Source organism: Malaclemys terrapin, chromosome 1 (assembly GCF_027887155.1).
Source record: "Malaclemys terrapin pileata isolate rMalTer1 chromosome 1, rMalTer1.hap1, whole genome shotgun sequence".
Lineage (NCBI taxonomy): Eukaryota > Metazoa > Chordata > Testudines > Emydidae > Malaclemys > Malaclemys terrapin.
The window spans coordinates 115417910-115441619 of record NC_071505.1 but is presented as its reverse complement, the minus strand read 5'-3'; the positions used below and the strand labels follow the sequence as shown (position 1 = coordinate 115441619).

General features: G+C 41.4%; 1 protein-coding gene across 3 annotated transcripts in view; it reads right to left on the bottom strand.

Moving 5' to 3' along the window:
• PIK3C2G (phosphatidylinositol-4-phosphate 3-kinase catalytic subunit type 2 gamma) overlaps positions 1-23710 on the bottom strand; it is a 293772-nt gene that overhangs the window by 241138 nt on the left and 28924 nt on the right. For all 3 annotated transcript variants that reach the window (XM_054036231.1, XM_054036253.1, XM_054036242.1), the window contains exons 6-8: positions 21884-21986; positions 12801-12871; positions 8282-8345 (exon numbers count right to left, since the gene is read on the bottom strand). In XM_054036231.1, coding sequence (XP_053892206.1) covers positions 8282-8345; positions 12801-12871; positions 21884-21986 — 238 coding nt within the window. The remainder of the gene's footprint in view (positions 1-8281; positions 8346-12800; positions 12872-21883; positions 21987-23710) is intronic.

Below are 23710 nucleotides of genomic sequence, written 5' to 3'. Positions count from 1 at the left end.
CAGGAGAGAGGAGGTGGTACAGACAACTCAAGATTTGCGACACCTTCCAAACAAAAGTTTCTGGAGGATGGACTGCAAGAAGAGCAGAGTGATCCATTGAAGAATGTGACCATGAGGACAAGGTAGAGATTCAGCTAGTGGTGATGAAATTGAGTTGGGTAACAGGTTTGCTGCCCTAGGGAATGAGGAGACAGGTAGAAGATACAGTGGCAAGGAAGAAGAGAGGTAGAGATGACAGAGAAAACCGGAAACTGGAGTTTAAGGAAAAGTGAGGATGATGTATAGGGGACTGCGACACAGAACACAAGACAGATTTATTCCAACACCAGGATGAGACAGGTCAATGTGGTTGGGGACTCCATACTCAGAAGAATCAACAGGTCTCTCACCAGACCAGATCCAGAGGAGAGTATGCGGTCTGCCAGGACCAAGGATACGAGTGTGGACATGAAGCTGATGAGAACATGGATAAATCCACTGATTGTGCTGCATGTTGGGACGAATTACATTGCTAGATTCCCCCTAGAATGACTCAAGGATGAGTATACTCAGCTGGGTAAGGTGCTTAAAGAGGAGGAAACCTCAGGTGATTTTCAGCTGAATTCTTCTGGTCCCTAGAGAAGGAGGGTGAAGGCATGACAAGATAATGATAATCAACAGATGGCTCAAGGATTGGTTCTATGAAGAAGGTTTTGGGATGACTGACCATTGGAAGAAGTGAGGTTCTTGCATCTGAAGAAGTGAGGTTCTTACCCACGAAAGCTTATGCTCCCAGTACTTCTGTTAGTCTCAAAGGTGCCACAGGACCCTCTGTTACTTTTTTCATTGGAAGATAGTAACAGAAAGAAGAGACTCTTCTCAACTGATGGACTCCACTTCAGTATTAAACTTTTGGGACCAAGGCTGGCATGATAGATAAGAAGGGCTTTTAACTAGGAGATGAGAGGAGAAGGTTGGGAGAGACTCATGAAATCTCCACGACTGGGTTTCAATACACAGGAGGAAGAAAATCAGCTAAATTAAGATATAATAAAGGACAATGAAACATCACAACGTAAGAGTATTGACAGCACAGAGAAAAAATTACAAATATTGAGTGGAGTGGTAGACAAGTAGTTGTTACAGTTAGTGAAAGGATTATATCTAATCCAAATAGAAAACTGGGTGAAGTCCTAGAGAAACAATGGAAATGTTTGTACACTAATGTGAGAAGTGTAAATTAAATGGAGGAACTGGAACTACTGGGGCAGGGTCTTTCCCACATGCTCAGGGTCTTTCCCACATGCTCTAACTGATCACCATATTTGGGGTTGGGAAGGAATGTTCCCCTGGGTCAGATTGGCAGAGACCCTGGGGATTTTTCACCTTCCTCTGCAGCATGGGGCACAGGTCACTTGCAGGTTTAAACTAGTGTAAATGGTGACTTCTCTGTAACTTGAAGTCTTTAAACCATGATTTGAGGACTTCAGAAAATCAGCTAGAGATTAGGGGTCTATTATAGGAGTGGGTGGGTAAGGTTCTGTGATCTGCAAAGTGCTGGAGGTCAGACTAGATGATGATGATGGTCCCTTCTGACCTTAAAGTCCATGAGGAGGTCAAACCAGGTATTACAGGGATTTCAGAAACCTGGTGAAAAGCACTCATAACTGGAATACAGGTACTGAAGGGTATGTGCTGCTTAGGACCGATAGGAATAAAGGTAAAGTTGATAGGATAGTGTTGTACATCAGTGAAAACCTGTTTGGGTCAAAATCTCTTCAAATATTATTAGAAAGATCAGTACTATTGGAAATTGTGTTATAATGGGAGACTAACATATTGGATATAGATTGAAGAATAAATGCTACTAATTATTTATTCCTGGAAGTGATAGATGTCAGTTTCCTTTAAATTGCCACTGAATCAACAAGAAATGATGTAATTTATTTTAGACTTGGTTTTGTTAAGTTGTGAACACATCATAGAAGGTCATAGGAAGTAATCTTGAATCAAGTGATGATGAGTTGATTCAGTTTAAATTAAATGGAAGGATAATCAAAACCAGGTCATCAACTATGATTTTTTTACTTCAAAGGGGCAGACTTTGGGAAATGAAAGGCATTAGTTGAAGTCAACTGCACTAAAGAGCTAAGGAACTTAAATGTGGAGGAGTCTTGGAATTTCTTCAAATCAAAAGTGAAAAAAATTTGCATCACAAGCAAGGGGGAAAAACTTGTAGGGAAAGGCTCCATACACAGATAGATGAATAACCTCTGCAAAAAGGTTATTAGGAGTAAGCAGAGAGCCTAGAGGGAATGGAAAAGGGGGCAGATCAGCAAAGAAAACTACATTGTGGAGATTAGAAAATGTAGGAATAAAATGAGAACTGCAAAAAGTTAAGATGAAATAAATCTCGCCAAGGAAATTAAAATAAATAACAAGAGGTTCAGTAGTTTAATAAATAGAGAGAGAATAAGGAAGGATGAGGTTGGACCACTATGCAGTGTGGATGGGAAGAAGATTAAAGATAATCTAGGTATGGCACAAAAACTAAATAAATAAATTGCCTCTGTTTTCAATAAGGATAATATGGAACATGTGCAGGAAGGCAATATGGCTCATGGGAATGAGTGTCTAGAAATAAAAAACGTATTTCATCTGAGGTGAAACAAAAACGTAAGAGTTTAATACACTCAAATCGGGATAAAGGAATAATTTACATCCCAGAATACTGAAAGAACGAACACATGAAATTGCTGGTCTGGGAATAAGGATTTTTAATACAGCTGTATATTCAGATGTATTACTATCATATGACTGGAGAATAGCTAATGTTGAACCTATACTTAAGAAAGGGAAAGTGATTTGGGCAATTAAAAACTTATTAGCCTAAACCTCAGTCGTATGCAAGGCTTTAGAACAAAATATGAAGGAAACAATTAAATTAATGGGATAAACAAAAAGGAGGACATAATGCAATGAGGGTTTACCAAAGTTAAAAGATGAGTTTGGCACAATCTCTCTCTCTTTGAGAAGAGAGCTGAATTTTTAAAGATAATAGAAATTATTATCAGGGGGTGTGGGTTGATCACAGGATTACTATGAACCACCTATGTGATGAGGCTGTGAAAAAGACAAAGGCGATCCTAGGAAGAGCGAGGCAAGTCATTTCCAGGAGAGAGAGAAAAATATTAATGCCATTTTACAAGGCATTGGTAAGACGTCATTTTGAATACAGTGTGCAAATCTGGTCACCCATGTTCAAGAAAGATACATTTAAACTGAGACAGGTGCAGCGAAGAGCTATTAGGATGATCCAGGGAATAGAGGAACTAGTTTAACAGGAGATTGGAAGAGCTTGACTTGTTTACTATTGCAAAAAGAAGACAGAGGGGATATGGTTGCTCTATACAAATACATGCGGGATAAATACCAAGGATGGTGAAGAGCTATTTAAAGCTAAGAGGCAATGATGGCACAAGAACAAATGGGTATAAACAGGTCATGAACAAATTCTGGCTGGAAATGTGAAGAATGTTTCTAACCATCAGAGGGGTGAGATTCAGGAACAGCCTCCCAGTAGGAGGTGGGAGGGCAAAACAACTTGCGGAGAGAGCTGGACAAATTTATTAACGTGATTTTATGATGGGGTTGCTTGTAATGGTGAGGCACAGGGCTCAGCAGCCCTGGGGCTCACTTCTAGTTAACATGTTTTGTTCCTAAAAGCTCATTGTTCAGGATTTCAATCAGCCCCCTGCAGGGTCAGGAAGGGATTTCCCCTCCCTCAGTGTATTCTCATTTTGTTTGTTTTATGTCCTTCCTCTGAAGCATCAGGGATGGCCATGGCTGGAGATGGGGCACTTGAAGGGGGAGCAGGGCTCTGGGGTTGGTGCCATCAGTCTCTCTCTCAGGAGCTTGATTGCCTAGTTCTTGCCCACATGCTATGGATCTAACTCATCACCATATGTGGGGCTGGGAAGGAATTTTCCACCAGGTCAGATAGGCAGTGACCGTAGGTGTTTATTTTGCCTTCCTCTGCAGTTTGTGGTGCAGGTCATTTGCCAGGATTACCTGGGTATATTTCAGATAGTCATTTACTTGCCATTGTGGGGCCTTCGGGCACTGGTGCTCCTTCCTACTCTCTGTCTGTGGCACACAACAGTCTAGTCTCCTGTGGGCTGTAATATGGTGGTCTAATATTGGTTGTTGCCTTTAGTGCTGGGTGGTGTTGGTGGCCTGTGATATTCAGGCAGTCAGACTAGATGATCTGGTCATCCCTTCTGGCTTTAAACTCTATGACTCCAGGAATCTAAAAGGGGATCTCTGTAAATACTACATACTCTATATTGGGGAGAATATTTAAAATAATTTCCATGGATTCCTTCTTTATTTGTACTACTGACTACCTTAAAGACTGAAATACATTCCCTGAGCAAGCAAAAACTCTCCTCCTAAAATATTCTCTATGCCTCGACACTGATAACATTCCTTTCAGTGAGCTACAGTGTGTTAATGTGCTGATAAAGTTATTTTTGTAACTCATCCATTTCTATGACTGAAAGAGAAAAACTGCCCCTAAGATGAACTTTTTTATTTCTAAGCTGAAAGTCTGTAACTGAACTGTAACAAGAAGGTTAATATCTATCATTAATAGAAATAAATAAATATATTGGGATAACTGTATCCTAACTCCACTGACTTAATTAGAGCAGGGATATATTAGGCACACTCACAGAATTTTGAAAAATAAAATGAAAACACTTTTTAAAAGGATTGAAGGGGAAGGAGATTGATTGTGGTTGTTTGTGTTCTCTAATAAACTTTGGAGCTTCTTTCAGTCTTAAATTGATCCATCACTTTCTAACCTGTCCCTTTATAAATTATTGCATTTTCCTTTCTTCCTCCTTTCCCCTCCCCCCATCATGTTGATTTTTAAATTAAATGCTTGCAGATTTTCCTCTCTGTATGTACAGGGTACACATAACTATACTGGCGGGAGCTGCTAAAATGGGACAGCTTTGTCACCACCTTAACAATGACAAAGCCAGGGGATTATGTGGGCTTTTTTATTGTATGGACCTGGAGAATATTACTATTTTTCTTTTCCACATGTGGATATGGATTTGTAACACAAGGGACTTTATCTCTACAGACACACGCACACACAGGAGTTTTCAGAGTAATACATTATCATTGCAGACACACAGGCTAATCCATGAATAGGGTGATTGCTATGCTTCCTGTGGAGGAAAAATATCTTCTTTAACGTTTTCAGAATACATTGTGGATTCCTATAAAAAGGCATGTTGGAAAGTTTTGAAGAGTATTTGCATTTCCATGATATAATGTGCCGTTAAGCGTGAAGCAAGAAATGTTATAATTAGGTATGGTTTATGGACTTGGTACTCCCAAGGCATGGATCTTATTGCCTTAAAGGACAAAGATATGAAAAATATTTTAAACTAGATATGACTGATGATAGATTTTTCTCTCATCATCTCTCTTTCCAGACAGACATTTAATACCTGGAGAGTCTTCCCTTTCCAGATATAGATATATCACATTGATTTAGCCTTAATGGACTGAACAGAGAGAGACTTATTTTTCTATAGCTATTTTGGGAGGTTTTTGTTCTGAATGTCCTAAAATTCAGGAGGAATTAAAGTCAACATAATGTACAGGTTTTATTTACTGAAAATATTTAAATACTACTATTTAACACTATATCTTTTGGAGGATATTTTGATGTTTAAATTATTTTTATAATTAAAACACCATCCCACTGTGGAACATCCCCTTTATGAAAAGTTAAACAAAAGTTTCTTTACAGGCTTACAAGAGATGATTGGGGCAATTAGAATGGCTAACATTCAGGGCATTAATTGTGGAAATGCTCCATACATGTTTGGTCAAACTGTATCTCTTGTGCCAAAAATGTCATACTTCTATCTCTGATTTTCATTTTGTAATAGTAGCAACCACCATCTAGCTTGTAGGGCATTTACTGTACATTAATAATAGCGAGGGCTACAGTTCTGCCATGGATCTCACTCATGGATTCCATGACTTTGAAGTTTTTCAACAAATACCCATGACTTATGGGGTTTGAAGATGTGGGTATGTAAATGGCTGAAACAAATTTACTAAGGACCTGGAGATCTCCCACCTTAAAACCAGAGCTGGAGGACAGACTAAGATCTGAGTTCAGCAAAGCACTTAACCACATGCTTAATGTTAAGCAAGTACCTAAGTCCCACTGGCTTAAAGTTAAGTGCTCTATTGAACACGGAGGGACTTACCCTCCTAACTTCCTACACTGCTGCAAGCTAAACAGGCAGATTCCATGCCCACTTCATAACTTTTTCAGGACAATTACCATAACAATTAATTCTAATAATAATAGTTTTTATGTGCATGGAAAATTTCACACACATCTCAATTCTCTGCTGTGTTACAGTGGAGTTACAACTGGCATAAAACTGGTGCAATACAGTGAAGAATAAAGACAACACCACTGTAGGTTCAGGAAAGGATTGTGAACTCAACAAGGCACAAACTTAGGCCCTGATCCTGAGGTAAACTCTATGGCCATATCAACACTGCAAAAAAATGGGTGTATTTTTAACATCTGTTACTAACTCATGCTAAAATTTAAGAATCATGAGTTTACGCTAGGATAAACTACAAATATTTGTAGACTGCAACAAATGACTGTGTGATGTCCAGACTAGTCTTTAGGTTTGATTAGCCTTTGATTGCCAGGAACTCCAGGTGAAAATCTTAAGAGAAGGGATGTCCCAGGGATTTTATATAGGTGCAGAGGTTTGCCTATGTGGTATATATTGCAGGATATGTAGCTTGGAGTGCAGTTAATTGTGTGATTAATGTTTTGCACAGCTCCTTTCCAGTTTAGAAACTTTTTTGTTTTGGTCCCAATACTGCAAGCACACATGTATAACTGAGCTTAATGGAACTTCTCACATAAATAAAAAGTCTAAGAGGCTGCAGTATTGGGGTCTCAGACCACAGTCCTGTAAACACTTAGACATGTGCCTAACTTCGCAAACATAAGTAGTTCCACTGAGTTCAAAGGAACACTGCTCATATGTGTTAAGTTAAGCAAATGCCTATCTGTTTTCAGGATCAGGGCCTTAGTTTAAAATTGCTGTGTAGTTTTGGTCCTGAATTGCTGATCTATGTCCCATGGTCACCAAGACTTGGAATGCCATTATGGGGCTGCATTGCACATATCCCCTTGTGCTAAAACACAGCCCAGGCTGTAACTGAACAGATGATGGGGTCCCGCAAAAGAAAAGTCTCAAGGATTTTCACAAAAAAGGTAAATTTTTTTGCAGGAATTTTTGGTAATTTTTCATAATTCAAAATGGAAATATCTACTGCACAAAAAAAATCTTGAAAAACTGAAATCTGGCGTGGCGGGGGATTAGTACCCTGAAACAGGATGGAGATGTTTGGTTGTGGATTTTTGTTTTGGGTTTTTTTCTGGCGCATAACCTTTTGCAAGAGAATTCCTTACTTTAACACAACTAGTTAAACTCTACTGCATCAAACTGTAATAGCTCCAAGCAGCTGCATGAGTATATTCTGTGATCTAACAAGGTCTTGTGCTTTCTTTCATTTCCCAAATCATAAATGAAAGAAGGAAGAACTAGTTTAACCAAAAATAAGATGAGTCTGCACCACCTCCAGAATCTCAGCTCAACCTATTATTTGTCTTCTTCATTCCCTCCCAGATTATCTGTCATTTAAGCATTCATCTTCATTTTGGGGTTAGATTCTGCCTACGGTTGGGAGTGAAAGGGTAAAATTAATCTTTTCTGGTGGCATTTACAGTTCAATTGGACCCCCCTCAAGTTTTATGTTTAAACCTGATTCTGAAAACTCTTAAACTCATGCCTGACTTTATGCATGTGATAGTACCACTGAAATACATGTTTAAGTGTTTGCAGAATTGGGGGGAGGGGCAAATTTTGCAGACTCAAGTGATTATAATAAAACTAGATCCAAATATTTGGGTGCTAACTCAAAATGAGCCTTGGATCCTTTTGTTGTTCCCCAACACTAGGAAATCGTTACCATGAATGTTTTAATCTTGTAGCATTTATCATAATTTAGATGTCATTAATTTTAGTTTAAAATTTCCACGCCCTTTCCAAAACAGGTTAAACAGCTTTAAATAAGAGTCCTCTTTAATTCAGTTTCAGGCAGGTTAATCTAATAATTAGAGACTTTTCACAAGTAAGCTAATGCTTTTCTGGCAAAACAGGCGGAGAACAAATACCTCATTTTGCAATAGATATTCCACTTGACCTCCATATTTCATAATAAATGTAACAAGGTTCTTCCTGGAAATTAAAAAATAAATAAATCAACAGTCAGTTAATGGTAGGTAGAAAAAGAAAGTGGGCATTATTTTTACCTCACACTATAAATCAGGAATAACTTCATTGGCCACGGTGATTTTACATTGGTGTAAATATGAATTCAGAATCAAGACAAGTGCTTATGTAGATTTCAAAGAATATTGGACCTGACACTTCACTACCCTTATGTAGTCACTTACCCTTCTAAAAAGTAGGTATAAAATGCCACCAGATTGGAATGGTAACATTTTAAATCTACTTTGTGCAAACATAAGTCCCCAATTCTGCAAGCCACTTAAGCATATGCTTAGCTTTAGGCAGTCGCTTAAGTCCCATTGACTGTGTGTGTTTAAAGTTAAGTGTGTGCTTAAATGCTTTTTTGAATAGAGATGGATTTAAGTGCTTTGCTGTCTAGGTCACAAAATAGGGTGGAAATCTATGGATAATCAAGCCCTATCTCTGCAAAACAACTCGAAATAATTCTGAATTTTATAAACTCTGAACCAGATCATCAGTGTAGAAAAGTACATTTTAAAAAAGGGACAGTGTTGAAATAATAAATTTAAATAATTACTTATATTTCTAATATTTACACATTTAATTTTTTCAAATTATTTCAATTTCAATTATTTCTCTTACTTTCTAACATTTATGTTGTAGCTTTACTTTTCTACTCCATTCAGTCTGGACTTGGGAAACTGATGTAACCCACATTAACCTCAAGTTTCAGAGTAGCAGCCGTGTTAGTCTGTATCCGCAAAAAGAAGAACAGGAGTACTTGTGGCACCTTAGAGACTAACAAATTTATTAGAGCATAAGCTTTCGTGGACTACAGCCCAGTCCACGAAAGCTTATGCTCTAATAAATTTGTTAGTCTCTAAGGTGCCACAAGTACTCCTGTTCTTCTTTCCACATTAACCTAGTGTAGATCTCTATCCCCCGAGTCTGCTCCTGCCTCGATCCTGTAATTTATTTTGCTCATGTATATATCATGTTAGAACCAACATATATCCAGGGATCCAATAACATTAGCACATCAGGTAATATACAACAAACAGTTTTGCAACATAAGGCAGCAAAACGTGAGAATCACTCTCAGATGTTGATTTCTATTCAAACTTGTACATGATAATGCAGAGTAATATACTACATACACTACAGCATTCCATTTTTTAATTTCCTGACAGCTGAACTTCTTGTGGAGTGCTGCCAGGTTTCCTTTCCAAAAGACCATTTATTAATATGCTAATAAAAAACTGTATCTAACTACACCCATCAGGTTAACCAGCATGTTGTATTTAACGGCATCTTGATGTTGAGAAATATGGGCAAAAATTAGCCCTGGTTTAAGTGAATACAATTTCACTGCGCTCCGGCTGGCCAGGGAGAGCGGGGCCATGGCCGGGCTCACTGCCTTCCCCCCGGCACTCAGGCCAGCCGGAAAGAGCAGGGCCGCCCTCCCCCGGCACTCCGGCCGGCCGGGGAGAGCGGGGCCGCTGCGGGCTCACCGCCCTCCCCCGGCGCTCTGGCCGGTCGGGGAGAGCGGGGCCCTGGCCGGGCTCGCCACCCTCCCCCCAGCGCTCCGGCCGGCCGGGAAGAGCGGGGCCGCCCTCCCCCGCCACTCCGGCCAGCTGGGGAGAGCAGGGTCACCCTCCCCCGGCGTTCCGGCCGGCCGGGGAGAGCGGGGCCACGGCCAGGCTCTCTGCCCTCCTCCCGGCGCTCCGGCCGGCTGGGGAGAGCAGGGCTGCTGCGGGCTCGCCACCCTCCCCCCAGCGCTCCGGCCGGCCGGGAAGAGCGGGGCCGCAGCCAGGCTTGGCGCCCTCTCCTGCCGCGCTCCCCGCCGGGGGGTGGGGGGGCGGGGCGGCGGGAGGCTTTTTTGCCTGTGGCGGCAAAAAAGCCAGAGCCAGCCCTGCCTCTCTGTGCCTCATTTTCCCATCTGTAAAATGGGAAATGTGATGTTTAACTTCCTTTATAAAGCACTTTGAGCGATATGGATGAAAAACACTATCAGATTTAACTATTATTATATAAGAGCTAAATATTCCTCACTCCTTCAAAAGTTGCTCAGTGAAAGTGGAGGGAGAGTTAGCTCTGTGGATATGGGGAAAGCAGTGGATGTGATATATCTTGATTTTAGAAAAGCTTTTGATACAGTCTCCCAAGTATTCTTGCCGGCAAGTTAAAAAAAATATGGATTGGGTGAATGGACTACAAGGTGGATAGAAAGCTGGCTAGATCATCGGGCTCAATGGGTAGTGATCAACAGCTCAATGTCTAGTTGGCAGCCGGTATCAAGCGGAGTGCCCCAGCAGTTGGTCCTGGGGCCAGTTTTGTTCAACATCTTCATTGATGGGTGATGGGATGGATTGCATCCTCGGCAAGTTTGCGGATGACACTAAGATGGGGGGCGAGGTAGTTACGTTGGAGGGTAGGGATAGGGTCCAGAGTGACCTAGAGAAATTGGAGGATTGGGCCAAAAGAAATCTGATGAAGTTCAACAAGGACAAGTGCTGAGTTCTGCACTTAGGATGGAAGAATCCCATGCACTGCTACAGGCTGGGGACCTGATGGCTAAGCAGCAGTTCTGCAGAAAAGGACCTGGGGATTACAGTGGATGAGAAGCTATTGGGCTGCATTAGTAGGAGCATTGCCAGCAGATCGAGGGAAGTGATTATTCCCCTCTATTCAGCAATGGTGAGGCCACGTCTGGAGTATTGCATCCAGTTTTGGGTCCCCCACTACAGAAAGGATGTGAACAACTTGGAGAGAGTCCAGCGAAGGGCAACAAAACTAATTAGGGAGTTGGGGCACATAATTTATGAGGAGCGGCTGAGGGAACTGGGCTTATTTAGTCTGCAGAAGAGAAGAGTGGGGGGGGGATTTGATAGCAACCTTCAAATACCTGAAGGGGGGTTCCAAAGAGGATGGAGCTAGGCTGTTCTCAGTGGTGGCAGATGACAGAACAAGGGGCAATGGTCTCAAGTTGCAGTGGGAGAGGTCTAGGTTGAATATTAGGAAAAACTATTTCACTAGGAGGGTGGTGAAGCACTGGAATGGGTTACCTAGGGAGCTGGTGGAATCTCCATCCTTAGAGGTTTTAAGGCCCGGCTTGACAAAGATCTAGCACGGATGATTTAGTTGGGGTTGGTCCTGCTTTGAACAGGGGGTTGGACTAAATGACCTCCTGTAGTCTCTTTCAACCCTAATCTTCTATGAGAGATCTGGGTGTCCTTGACACATCAGCCCTAGAGCTACATCGAACCCTATTATAACTACCTTTGTTAAAATAGCACCTGGTTACAAAGACTATGTTATGAAGAGTGAAGCCATTGCCACAGTATTTATATTGGTATTTGGCTCTGAAAAGTCTCTCTTTATGAGCAGCAGCACGAGAAAATTACAGCTCCTTCAATCCAGGGAACTTTGGAAAAAAGTGTGTGTGTGTGGGGGGGGGGGGGGGGGGCATGAATGTTTTCCTCCCAGCTGTAATTTTCAAGTTCTCCTGTTCATAACGAGAGAATTTTAAGAGCCAAACACTGCTATAAATGTTGTATGATGATAATTTTTCTCTACATAACACCATTCTCATGGATTTGTAGTGAGTTGCTATTTTAACAAGGCTAGGTGTAACAGGGTTTAACTACACAGTTAACACTCATTGTGCTTGTAAAAAATGCTATATATGGCAGAGAGCACTATAGCCAACTATACTGAAATTATAAGGTGCACAGAAAGCCATTTTATTGCAAACTGGAGAAAATACAGTTTCTTTTATTTATGATAGAATCTATAATAAAAATGTCACATACATGCTCAACATTAAGGGACGGGAGAAAATATAGTTCAATATAGCAGACCATTCTGCCAAACAACCAGTGAGGCCAGAAGGGGGGGAGGGAAACCTGTTGAGCTCATTTTACTTCACTTGCTGCAATCTCCAACCTTAGACAGAATTTAGCCAGAGCACAAGGGTTAAAACAACCTGGCTCTACATGACTTCTAATGAACAGAGGAGCACAAAACATCAGCTTCTCTTTTCATCTTGAAGACAGTACTGTGATAAGAATCTGATGCACAGAAATGCTTTAATTGTTGGTCCAGTCACATGGCCTGGCTCAGGGTTTCTGTCACATGACAAAAATCAATATCTACTGACTTCAGTAATTACTGTCAGAAGCACCCCCAATAGCATCATGACCACTAACACAGTGATGCAACATTGGCTCAATACTGACTCATTGGAAGAAGTGGCATTTATTGAAAGGCCAGCAATGGTTCATGCTGCACCCTATGTTATCTTGGTAGTTCTCCCATCCATGTACAAACCAAAGCCTGGCTCTGCTTAGCTTATAAGTGTTGATGAAATCACACCCCAAGGCATCTAGGTGCTGATAGCAAATATATACGGTTATTAAGCGCAGCTACTAACATTCTTACCTGGACACCTTCCAAATATATGTATATTGTAGCAGCTGGTTCACATTAAACTGACTTTGGTCATCTTCAAGCTGTAGAGAAAAGAACATATAAAGAGTTATATAATTGCTGATATGAAGCAACTAAATGGTACAAATTTGTTTGGTGCTTCATAATGTCAGTATGTTCTTTCATTATTTTTGGCCCAATACTGAAGACTGATGAAAACCTTCCTCTCCTTGCCTACATGTTCTTGAGCCCTTAGATAAATTTTTGAAGCTGGTCACACCACCAACCTGACCTTGGAAAGTAAGAAGCTCATCTTGAGTAAAATCCTCATCATTTTTGAGCATTTTCAAATAAAGACTTGATTGCAAACAGAGAAGGGCTGAGGCCAGAACATTCCAATCCAGTTCTGGATTTTTAACACCCCCAGATTGAGGAAGAGTTTGGGTCAAGGTTATGGTTTCTTTCATGAGTTTAAAAAAAAAAATAGGAGCCACTTGAAAAAATTCCTAGCATGTCAGAGATTTCAAGCACACCCAAGCTTCAGGATATTTCGATCTGAAATTGTGTTTGGTGCCCATCTTTCACATTAAGATTATATTTTGGTTACTCCAGGTTCTTGCCTATTTGACAGAGGAGAAATTCAAGCCCGTATCCTCAACCAGCAGTATAGGGAGAAGACATTCTCCCAGGAAAAGCCACTCCTGCATGCTACACCAAGTAGAAGACATTTCACGCTCCCACCCCACACCCCCATGCACACACCATCTGCTTCCTCCTCCTTTTAGGGAATACATTGGGGATCATAGTCATATGGGTGACATATGGAATGGGAGCCATATTTACTGATAAACAGGGTCAAAATCCACCATACTTTTGCAACCTCCCTAGAGAGAGATTTTTTCCCACCATCTTTACCTGGACACATTCTGCTGATCAGGCCACCTCACTACCTATCAGAGTTACTCTTTCTTCCAGCCCCATGAATGGCCTCCCACCTTCCTTTGATGCTTGAATTCTTGAATCTCTGCCTTTCAAGCAAAGTAGTTCCCAACATGCAGCCCCAGCAAGCAGCTATTGTCTGTGTTCTGCACAGACAGCTCTGACTCACTGCTGAGTCCAGATCTCTGCTGACTATAGGGCCCTGAAGTATGCTGTGAAATAACTGTTGCTGTCCACAGTACCACAATGGAAATCAGGAGGCAAGTTAACTGAAACATCTTTATGTCTTTGATGATAATTAAGCAAGAATACAAAAGAAACAAAAGTAACAGTGAAGATACCTGACACCCAGTGCTTTATGGCTCCCCAACCGAACAGTTATCACTGGCAAACATGGGAGTAGTCATGCCATGTGAGCAATCATGCATAGCACTTGATAAGAGCTCGGAGATATGGTATCAGACAGAATTGTAAGGAAGGAATATGTAAGTCCCTCCCAAAGCCTGTATAATTACTGTACCAATGCGTAAAGCTCCTCCCCTCTCCCCCACCCCTCCCCCGCCAACAAACCAACCCAAAATAGAGCAGTTAACATGAAACAAAAACATTGCTCAATGATGGCATTAAAGTGCGTTAACAATCTCCACCGCACAAAACCACAGCCAAATTTGTTAACAATGAGGGTCCATCCTCACCCTGTTAACTGCAGGGGATCAAAACCCACTGAAGTATCTCGCAATAGAAGTAGATGGAAATGCTCTACTGAGCTTGTCAAGCAGCACCACAGCATTACGATTCTGACCTCAGCACAATAGACTGTGGCACAGTCCCAATTCACCTTCTGGCTCCCCTCTGTTTCATTATATGCAAGCTTCTAGCACCACCAGGCCTGCTGGGAACCAGGAGCAGCGTGCACATGGTTGAAATCAAGTTGCCTATATAAACTTTGGAAAGCAGTTGTGTCCTCTGTCCACTCAAAGTAGTCCCCTTTAGCCTCACATAAGTTATGTAAAGCATAGCATGCCACAATAATCAGAACCATGTTGGTATCCAGATGGGTCCGGGGGCTTCACCAATGTGCTTTCAAATGCTCAAAGATGCACTCCACCACCATTCTGCAGCTACTCAGCCTGTAGTTGAATTCCCTTTTTCTTGGGTTGGCAGTTTTGGGGTAAGGCTCCATGAGCCACAGTATGAGCAGATATGCAGGGTCCCCTAAAATCAGTGTTGGCACAAAAACACTGTATAGTCTCACCTCATTTTGGGGGGAATAAATTCCCTTATTTCCCTCTGCAGCACAACCTCGATCTCCTGAGCACTCTGACATCGTGGACCGTTCTTGTATGCCTAACATTTGTGTTCATGAACTGACCCCTATGGTCCTCTAAGCCTTGGAGAACCAGTGAATAGTAGCCTTTGTGGTTCATGCGTTTACTGGCCCCTTTCAAAGGGCAAAGTATAGGGAAGTGCATTCCATCAACGACCCCTGCACAGTTCAGAAAACCCCTCTGAAAACCCAATATAATTTCAAGGACTTAGGTAATGGCAACCACCTGTGGGTGGATCTCAGTTCTAATAGCCTGGTAAACCTGTAGAACCACCACCCCGTCAGTTGATTTCTCAATCCCAAAGTGGTTGGCAACTGATTGGTAGCAGTCGGGTGTTGCCAGCTTCCAAAGGGCAATAGACACCCACTTCTGTACTGGTACGGGTTTCTGAAATTGAGGGGTGTGGTGCTGGAGGGTGGGTGCAAGCTTCTTGCCTAACTCGAGGAAGGTCCTTCCTCGTTGTGAATTTCTGCAGCCACTGGTCATCATTTCAGGTTTCCAATATGATGTGGTCCCACCACACTGTGCTGGTTCTCTGGGACCAAAAGTGGCAGTCCAACCATGGGCATACCACTGTGACCCTGGCATTCAAAACATGCTACATAGGTAGGTCCCTAGCAAATTCGTGGTCCATTTTGGTCAATTTCACAGACATAGGATTTTAAAAATTGTAAATTTCATGAATTTAGCTATTTAAATCTGAAGTTTCACAGTGTTGTAATTGTAGGGTCCTGACCCAAAATGGAGTTGTGGGGGAGGGAGTCGCAAGATTATTGGGGGGGGGTTGCAGTACTCCTACCCTTACTTCTGCACTGCTGCTGGTGGCAACACTGCCTTCAGAGCTGGGCAGCTGGAGAGCAGCAGCTGCTGGCCGGGAGCCCAGCTCTGAAGGCAGAGCCACCACCAGCAGCAGCGCAGAAGTAAGGATGGCTTGGTACGGTATTGCCACCCTTACTTCTGCGCTGCGGCCTGCAGAGCTGGGCCCTCAGTCAGCAGCCGCCATTCTCCGGCCGCCCAGCTCTGAAGGCAGCAGCGCAGAAGCAAAGGTGGCAATACTATACCATGTCATCCTCACTTCTGCGCTGCTGCTGGTGGCGGCTCTGCCTTCAGAGCTGAGCTCCTGGCCGGCAGTTGCCCAGCTCTGAAGGCAGCATTGCTGCCATCAGCAGTGCAGAAGTAAGGGTAGCAGTACAGCAACCCCCCCAAAAAAACTCCTTTTTGGATAAGGACCTCTACAGTGACAACACCGTGAAATGTCATGGTTAAATAGCTGAAATCGTGACATTTATGATTTTTAAAAACCTATGTGCATGAAATTGACCAAAATGTGCATGAATTTGGTGAGGTCCTAGATATGAGGGTGCGCAGTATGTCTGAGGAAGGGCCCAACTCACCACCAGATGGGTCATACGAGAAGAAGCTGAATAGCATGCAATACAGTAAGCCTGTGTCTGTTTAATTATAGCTTCCTCTGAGCCTGCTGCACTGGTTAACATTTTTCTGCCTGCAAGCAGAACCCATTCTTTTCTTATGTGAGTCCATTGTTGCAAGGATTCCCTAGGGCTGGAGGAGACCTTTGGTTCTGTGACTTATGCTAGCTCTACAGCTGTTAATGTTCTCAGCTGCTATTAGTAACTGAGGCCTGGAGCTCTCACATTCATGTCAGTTATCATCAAGTGCGGATCAATATATAATTTACTTGAATGTATTGTAAAAAGTGAGCCTATCTGGTGACTCCCTACTGTACATTATTGATAGTTTAGCGAATGCCTTGAAACAACAAATATTTTCTAACATCCTGATCACTACTAATTTATCTTCCAAGACTATTATGAACTGCTTAAAATATCAAAGCTTAAAGATTACTTTAAAAAGAAGAACAGGAGTACTTGTGGCACCTTAGAGACTAACAAATTTATTAGAGCATAAGCTTTCGTGGACTACAGCCCACTTCTTCGGATGCATATCCATTCTATATGCATCCGAAGAAGTGGGCTGTAGTCCACGAAAGCTTATGCTCTAATAAATTTGTTAGTCTCTAAGGTGCCACAAGTACTCCTGTTCTTCTTTTTGCGGATACAGACTAACACGGCTGTTACTCTGAAACTAAAGATTACTTTGTTTGTTAGTAATAATTCTACCTGGTAGTTGTAACTATTTCTGCAGTGTTAAATGCCAAGAGCTGCACTTACTGTGTTCTTGGTCTATGTAGTGCACTGCAGTATATTAAGCCTAATTTAGACCTGTCAAATTAGAACAGCAAAGGAGCAGGCTTTTGCATATTAATGGAACAAAGATTTTTGCTCTGCTGCAGGATGAGGGCTGATTCAACATAGGAAAATTCTTCCATATCATTAGATCACTAAAAGTTTCTTAAAAAGGCAAAAAATATTTTGGGAAACAAAAAATGCATCTCTTACCATCAGGTACCAATGACTTCATTTTTCTCAATTTGTTAACATGTTTATTGTAACTACACATGCATTAACATAACACTTCTACTACAATGTTATCAGCATTGATGCTGGTACATTCCACTTTAGCAAAACTGATCTCCAGGGGTGGTAGCATTTGCCTGAAAATCCCTATATAGCAGGTGAGGATTTGATCCTGCTGGACTCCGTCCCGCCCCCCTCCAGATGCTAGGTACACGGGAAGGGCTTGCTAGAGAGAGGGAATAGCAGGTGTGGGCTGAGCACTCTTCAGAGAGAAACTCCGAAGGCAACTAAACTTGTGGTGGAGGCTTGGACTAGATTTTGTCCTGTCTCATTCGGAGATCTTTACATAAATAAAACCAAACCCCAACAAGGGGTAAGTTTTTCATCCATTATAGTTTATGTGGATGCATTTTGGAGCCACTGCTCAAACAATACTTTTTAATATCCTAAGTTGTATACATAATATGGCAGTTGTGAAACACAAGATCAAAGAACAAATACAGCGTCCCATCCCCTGGAGTATTTTACCACTATTCTAAATTGGTTCATCATTTTGTGAGGAAAATACTGTACCTTCCCCACCCACATAAAATATTTGCCATTCTCAAGACCGCAAAGTGTAGCATACGCTACAAGATGATGAATTTGTTGCTATTTCACATGCAAAATTCCCACTGACATCAATGGGAATTTTTGTCCTGTGAGGCAATATAATTAGGCCTCAATATTTTTACAGCATAATCGTTAACTCCATGGTCTCTACACAGGCTTTATTTGGAAGTCTAATGAGAATCTAACATCTAGAAAATTCAGGTACTAAAGGCTTTCATTCAAGAGAGTTGTGCCTGATAAAACTAATCTCTCAAAAAACAAAACCAAATTAAAGGTCATCCACTGGCTGAAAAAAAACCCTATGATTTCAAGTGAAAATCTGAGGCCACATTTCTTGCTTTTTCACTCCTTGGCTCAAGACAATTTCCTCTTTCCTTCTGAATACATCATAATAGAATACCAACTTCCTATGCAAGGAAAAAAATGCACCTTTACAAAAAGAAAAGTCTTTGGCTGCATTTACTAAACAATTTTGAATATTACTGGCCCTCTGAGGGATTATAGCATCCTTGATTTACAAATAAACTTGTCAGATCACACTCACGCATACTCACTTCTCATTGTGCTAAACAAAACTTTCCTTTTCCTCTGTCTGCTGCTCTTAAGATTTCCTGCTTGTCTGTGTGTCTTATTGGCTTCCTTTCACTTAAATAGGCTTGATAAAGCTTTGGGGGGAGGGGGAGAACTGATTTTTAAGAGCTCTTCACCAGAAGCATGAATCTTCAGAAAGTGGGTAGAAGGATCTTCTTCCTGTATTATGACATAGGCCTCAATATGAATCTAAACTCTTTCCCTCAAGTGGTTACTACTAAAATTATGGGACATCAGAGCACCTATTTGTTGCAAGGTAAACAAAATAGAGCAAATTTATCCCTGGAGTTGCATGCATTTATATTAGCTGTGAATTTGGTCTGAGGAGTCTAATGTCACAACATCTCTGGACTGCAAATGATTAGCTAACAATGTGAAATATGAACGCACAATGCTGGATCTGTTGCACCCTCCTACTTGCAGTGCACTGTTCCCATCACCTCTCAAAGACAACCTGCTGAACACACAATATGATCACTAACTCAGCTGGGCATCTAGGCTTGGGCACCTAGGAACGAGTTAAAGACCTGACAAATGAGAAGAAGAATCTGCCTGTCACCATAGGAAGTGTAGCTCTCAAGAAATACATTTATGAGCTATAAGCTGTAGGTACAATTCTGCATTTAGACTGATATGTCAGTTGAAAATGAATAGGTATGTGGTGGCTGGGGACAGATTTGGTATTGCCATATGCCTACCTGTATGTAAGCAGTACTGGGCAAGTGGTCATGCTGTCCAAGTATTATCCCATATCTACAAAAAACACTATCACCCTTCTTTGTATTTTCCTAAGGAAGATATCCTCTGGAACCATTTCCCTCTCTGTTGACATTTAAATGAATCAAGGTGGGAAGGCCAGTGGATTTTTCACTAGAACGATTTGGAATTTTTAGTCAACAATTTCATTTCTATGATTGCCAATTTTGTAATTAAGCAATAAGAGTCACATGTGCAGTGTATTTCTGAATAACTTGCGTCAGATTACACAATCTTCACTTCCGCAACTCCATGACTACGCTACTGTTTATTTCAAAGGGCAGTATTTAATTACCTAGTGGCTTTAAAATGACAGATTTTCCACACCTACCCTCTTTCCAGGCAGCTCACCATAATTCAGGATCCCAGAGCACTTTAGAAAAGTGACTTAAGTCTCAAATCTTCCGTGCAATAGGTAAGTATTGTTATAGCAGGAGCACTAGATGGTGCTCTTACATAGAGTCTTACATGTTTTTCTTTTTATTAGTGTGCAAACATGTTTTTAGCCTTGGAAGAAAATATATTGTTAGGTTTGTAAAGTAGATTCTCTTGGGGAGCTATGGCTAGTCCAAGGAAGTTTGCTCTATGTTGGAGCCCTTGTCTACACTACGGGAGGGGATGGATCTAAGTTTCGCAACTTCAGCTACATGAATAACATAGCTGAAGTCGACGTACTTAGATCGACTTACCGTGGTGTCTTCACTGCGGTGAGTCGACTGCTGCTGCTCTGCCATCAACTCTGCCTGCGCCTTTCGCGGCACTGGAGTACAGGAGTCGACGGGGAGAATGCTCGGGGGTCAATTTATCGCGTCTAGACTAGACGCGATAAATCGATCCCCGCTGGATCGATCGCTGCCCGCTGATCTGGGGGGTAGTGTAGACATACCCTTAGTCTTTTTAAACAGAGTCAGTTCTTGGGGCAGGGTAGCTTCGTGGGAGCCAGGCATTGGTGATTGAGCTGAGATCTCTGAAAGAAGGAACTGTCTGCATGATATTTGTGACCACCTCTGTCCCAGGACTGGTGTGTAGGTATAAATAAAGCAATCTGCTCTAAATATATCCTGACTCGGTGTCACCGATTCCTCCTACAACAGGAAGCCAAACTGCAAGACCGTGGACATCTGCTACAGCACAGCAGAAGGGATTGTGTGTGTGTGCGCACGCTGCTTACCCCACTCCATAAAAGCTTCACAAACCATCAATTCATTTTCTACAGATCACCCGACATCAGTGAGACGGTAATTATTTTTGGTCACCACTAATCTGAGCCAAATTTTAAATGGTGACTTGGTGATGAAAGCCTCTCTATTATATATTTCCTGTCTCCTGAACCATCAGTCCTTCTGCTATGAATGGACTCTCAATTACAGATACAGTATTTTCAATTGCTTGCAAAAAAAAAAAAACCCCAACAACTTTTGCATACTCTGGTAATCCAAAGTGTAAATAATTTGAACCACTGCTGTACATGATAGCATTGTCTCCTGTGCTTTTATCTGTTAAAAGGTAAAGAAGTCAAAAGAAAAGATATTTTAAAACATTTTATATTTGGCCTCACAGCTTTTTTTTTTTTTTTTTTTTTTTTTAATATTGCAACTGATAATTACATAGAACCTGACAAATCTTAGAGGCGACACATATCAGAACTGGAAAGAAAAGAAACCCTATTTTTTATATTAGAAATCTGTTGTCTGATCCAAATTTTCACAGATTTGGGCCAGTAGTTCCAATTACTTCCTTTAGGAAGATACCCTATCTGTGGATAAAGGCAACCCATCTCCAGTCAAAATCACCTAAAACATCAAGGTCTCCTTCGTAGTGTGAAGTTTGGTTTGGAAGGAATTCAAGATTTCCCACAGGGAATAAAATTCACATCTAGCAGCCTGGATCAGTATCATTAAAGCTCAATAATCCATTCCTAGGTAGTTGAATCACAAATAATCGGAATGAGAATCTCTTCAGATTTAAAGTGTGATAAGGCTATTTCTTCAGGAGAAATACATTCTCTTTCTCTCATGCACACACAATCAAATACTTAAATACTGGATCTGATTTATCTTGTAATGGATTTTTACCCTTAATATGTTTCAAAAAAGGACAAGGACCAGCCAGAAAAAAAAAATGACAAACTGATATCATGACTATAGTTCAACTCCAATAAAGTTGACTTCTTCTAACAAAGGTAACATTTGCTCTTCTCATGTTCAGGTATTCTCTAGGATTACCAAAAGGCTAAAGAAAGCCTAACTAAAGGAGAGAAGCAGAAAGACTCTGAATATGTTACATTAATGATGAACTACATTTGAAAGTACACTCAAGAAAGCAAACAAGCCCTTTCTGATTATCAATGCAGATGGTTACATGAAAGGATTGGAGAGATTTCACTTCCTTAGGCATATTAAAAAAAAAAAACGAGAAAAAAATGACACACCGTTCTAGCCAAACTTTGCTGATAGCTGGTGCCTTTCTGTAGACGAAGTTGAATGGAGGTGGTTGCCTTGCGAAGACTCTCATGACTGCCCAAAGCATAATCACTGCAATTTGGAAGGTGGTAGGGAAGAAGGAAGAGAAATAGAAAAAAAAAATCATTACTCCCCAGCTCCTATTTTTTCTCTCACACACTTTCCACCAGGCTCCAGCAACTCCCGCTAAGCATCCAAAACAAGGTTGTATTACACAAACACAGTGTCTTGCATCTATAAAGGATTGTGAGGTTTTGACCATGACTTGTTTTTAAGGGCTGGATGGAAAAAGATTAATAGAATCATCAGTAGAGTTGAAGCTCTGATTTAAAACATGCAAGTTCTGTAAAGGAAGGACAATGAAGAAAGATGGAAATAAAAAGATCTTTCCACACTCAAAGCCATACTCTCTCTTTAGAACCTATTTGTACATAAACCTCAAATTACTATGGGTTATATTCAAAGCACCTAGGACATAATGTAATATTATTATTTATTTATAATATTGGCTAGAAGCCCTAGTAATGGATCAGGATCCCATTGTGCTAGGCACTGTACAAATAGAATTAAAAATGGCTCCTGCCCCAAGACGTTTACTATCTAGGACAAGAGGCAACAGATGGGTACAGACAGTAAAGGGGGTTGTGAGGAAAATAATGAAACGATATTGGCCAGCGCAATAGTAGATAATTTGTATATTTCTATGTCCTGATACATAACTAAATAGAACATACTGGATGAAAAAACTGTAGCTGTATTTAATTGGTTTTTAAAGGCTGGGTAGAAAAGGTAATCTATATTTGCAAATCATATACATAAATGAGCATGGGGCCTGATCCTCACAAGTTCCAAAGCTCAAATTGTGCAGCTGACAAGGAGAAGGCGAAGGTGGCTGTAAGTCAGTTTTCGACCTCCTCTAATCATAGGACCAGCCAGGGGCCCAAGCAGCCACAGGGCTATTCTACCTTACATTAACTGGAATGGTTCGCTAGGGACAGGTCTGCCCATAGTGCAGGGTACTCTGGCTCCACCTAGAGTGCTCCAATAATCTTCATGCTAGCAGGGGGATTCCCCTGTCAGGAGAATCCCCAGTCCCCCTGTGTTTCTTTAGAGTAGCTTTAGAGTAGCTTTCAGTCCTTTTAGCATTGTTGGATCAATGCAAAGGAGACTTCCCCTGGGTTGAGGGTCTGGTCTGTTATTTCTAATTTTATGTGGAGTTAACATTGTTCCATTGGCTATCATTTAAAAAAAATCAGGTGAAATAATGCACCAGTAATTCCCAGTTAAAAGCCAGAACATTTCTTCAAATTCAAAAACTTTGGGGTTTAATGGTATTGATTTTCTGCAATGACAGATTATTGGAACAAGTTAACATGCCCCATCAGTTACATCTCCAGTGCATGTTCTGTCAGGTTCATGTTACCTCATTCAAGCTCCTGAACATGATAGCAAGGAGTATTTTCCATATTTTTATTGCTTTTCAGCATGGCAAGTTGTTCCAGAGCTCCCTGGGTCAAGTAGGAGAAACAGGTTTGTAGTGCAGATCCCCACTTCTGGAGTGCTCTCTCATGCTTGGACTGAGCATTGCAGAGGACTTTGCCTCTTGTCTGCCCCTGGTGGCCACTTCCTTGGCTGCGATGGCCAGTCCCTGCCCATTATCTTCTCCCCACTCCTTCTCTGGGTCTTCTGTGGCTTGGCCCTCCGGCTAAGTCATAACACATTTCATTCCCCATCCAAAATAACTAAAAGTCCAACTTAAAGTCTAAATCAGGGGTCGGCAACTTTTGGCACATCGC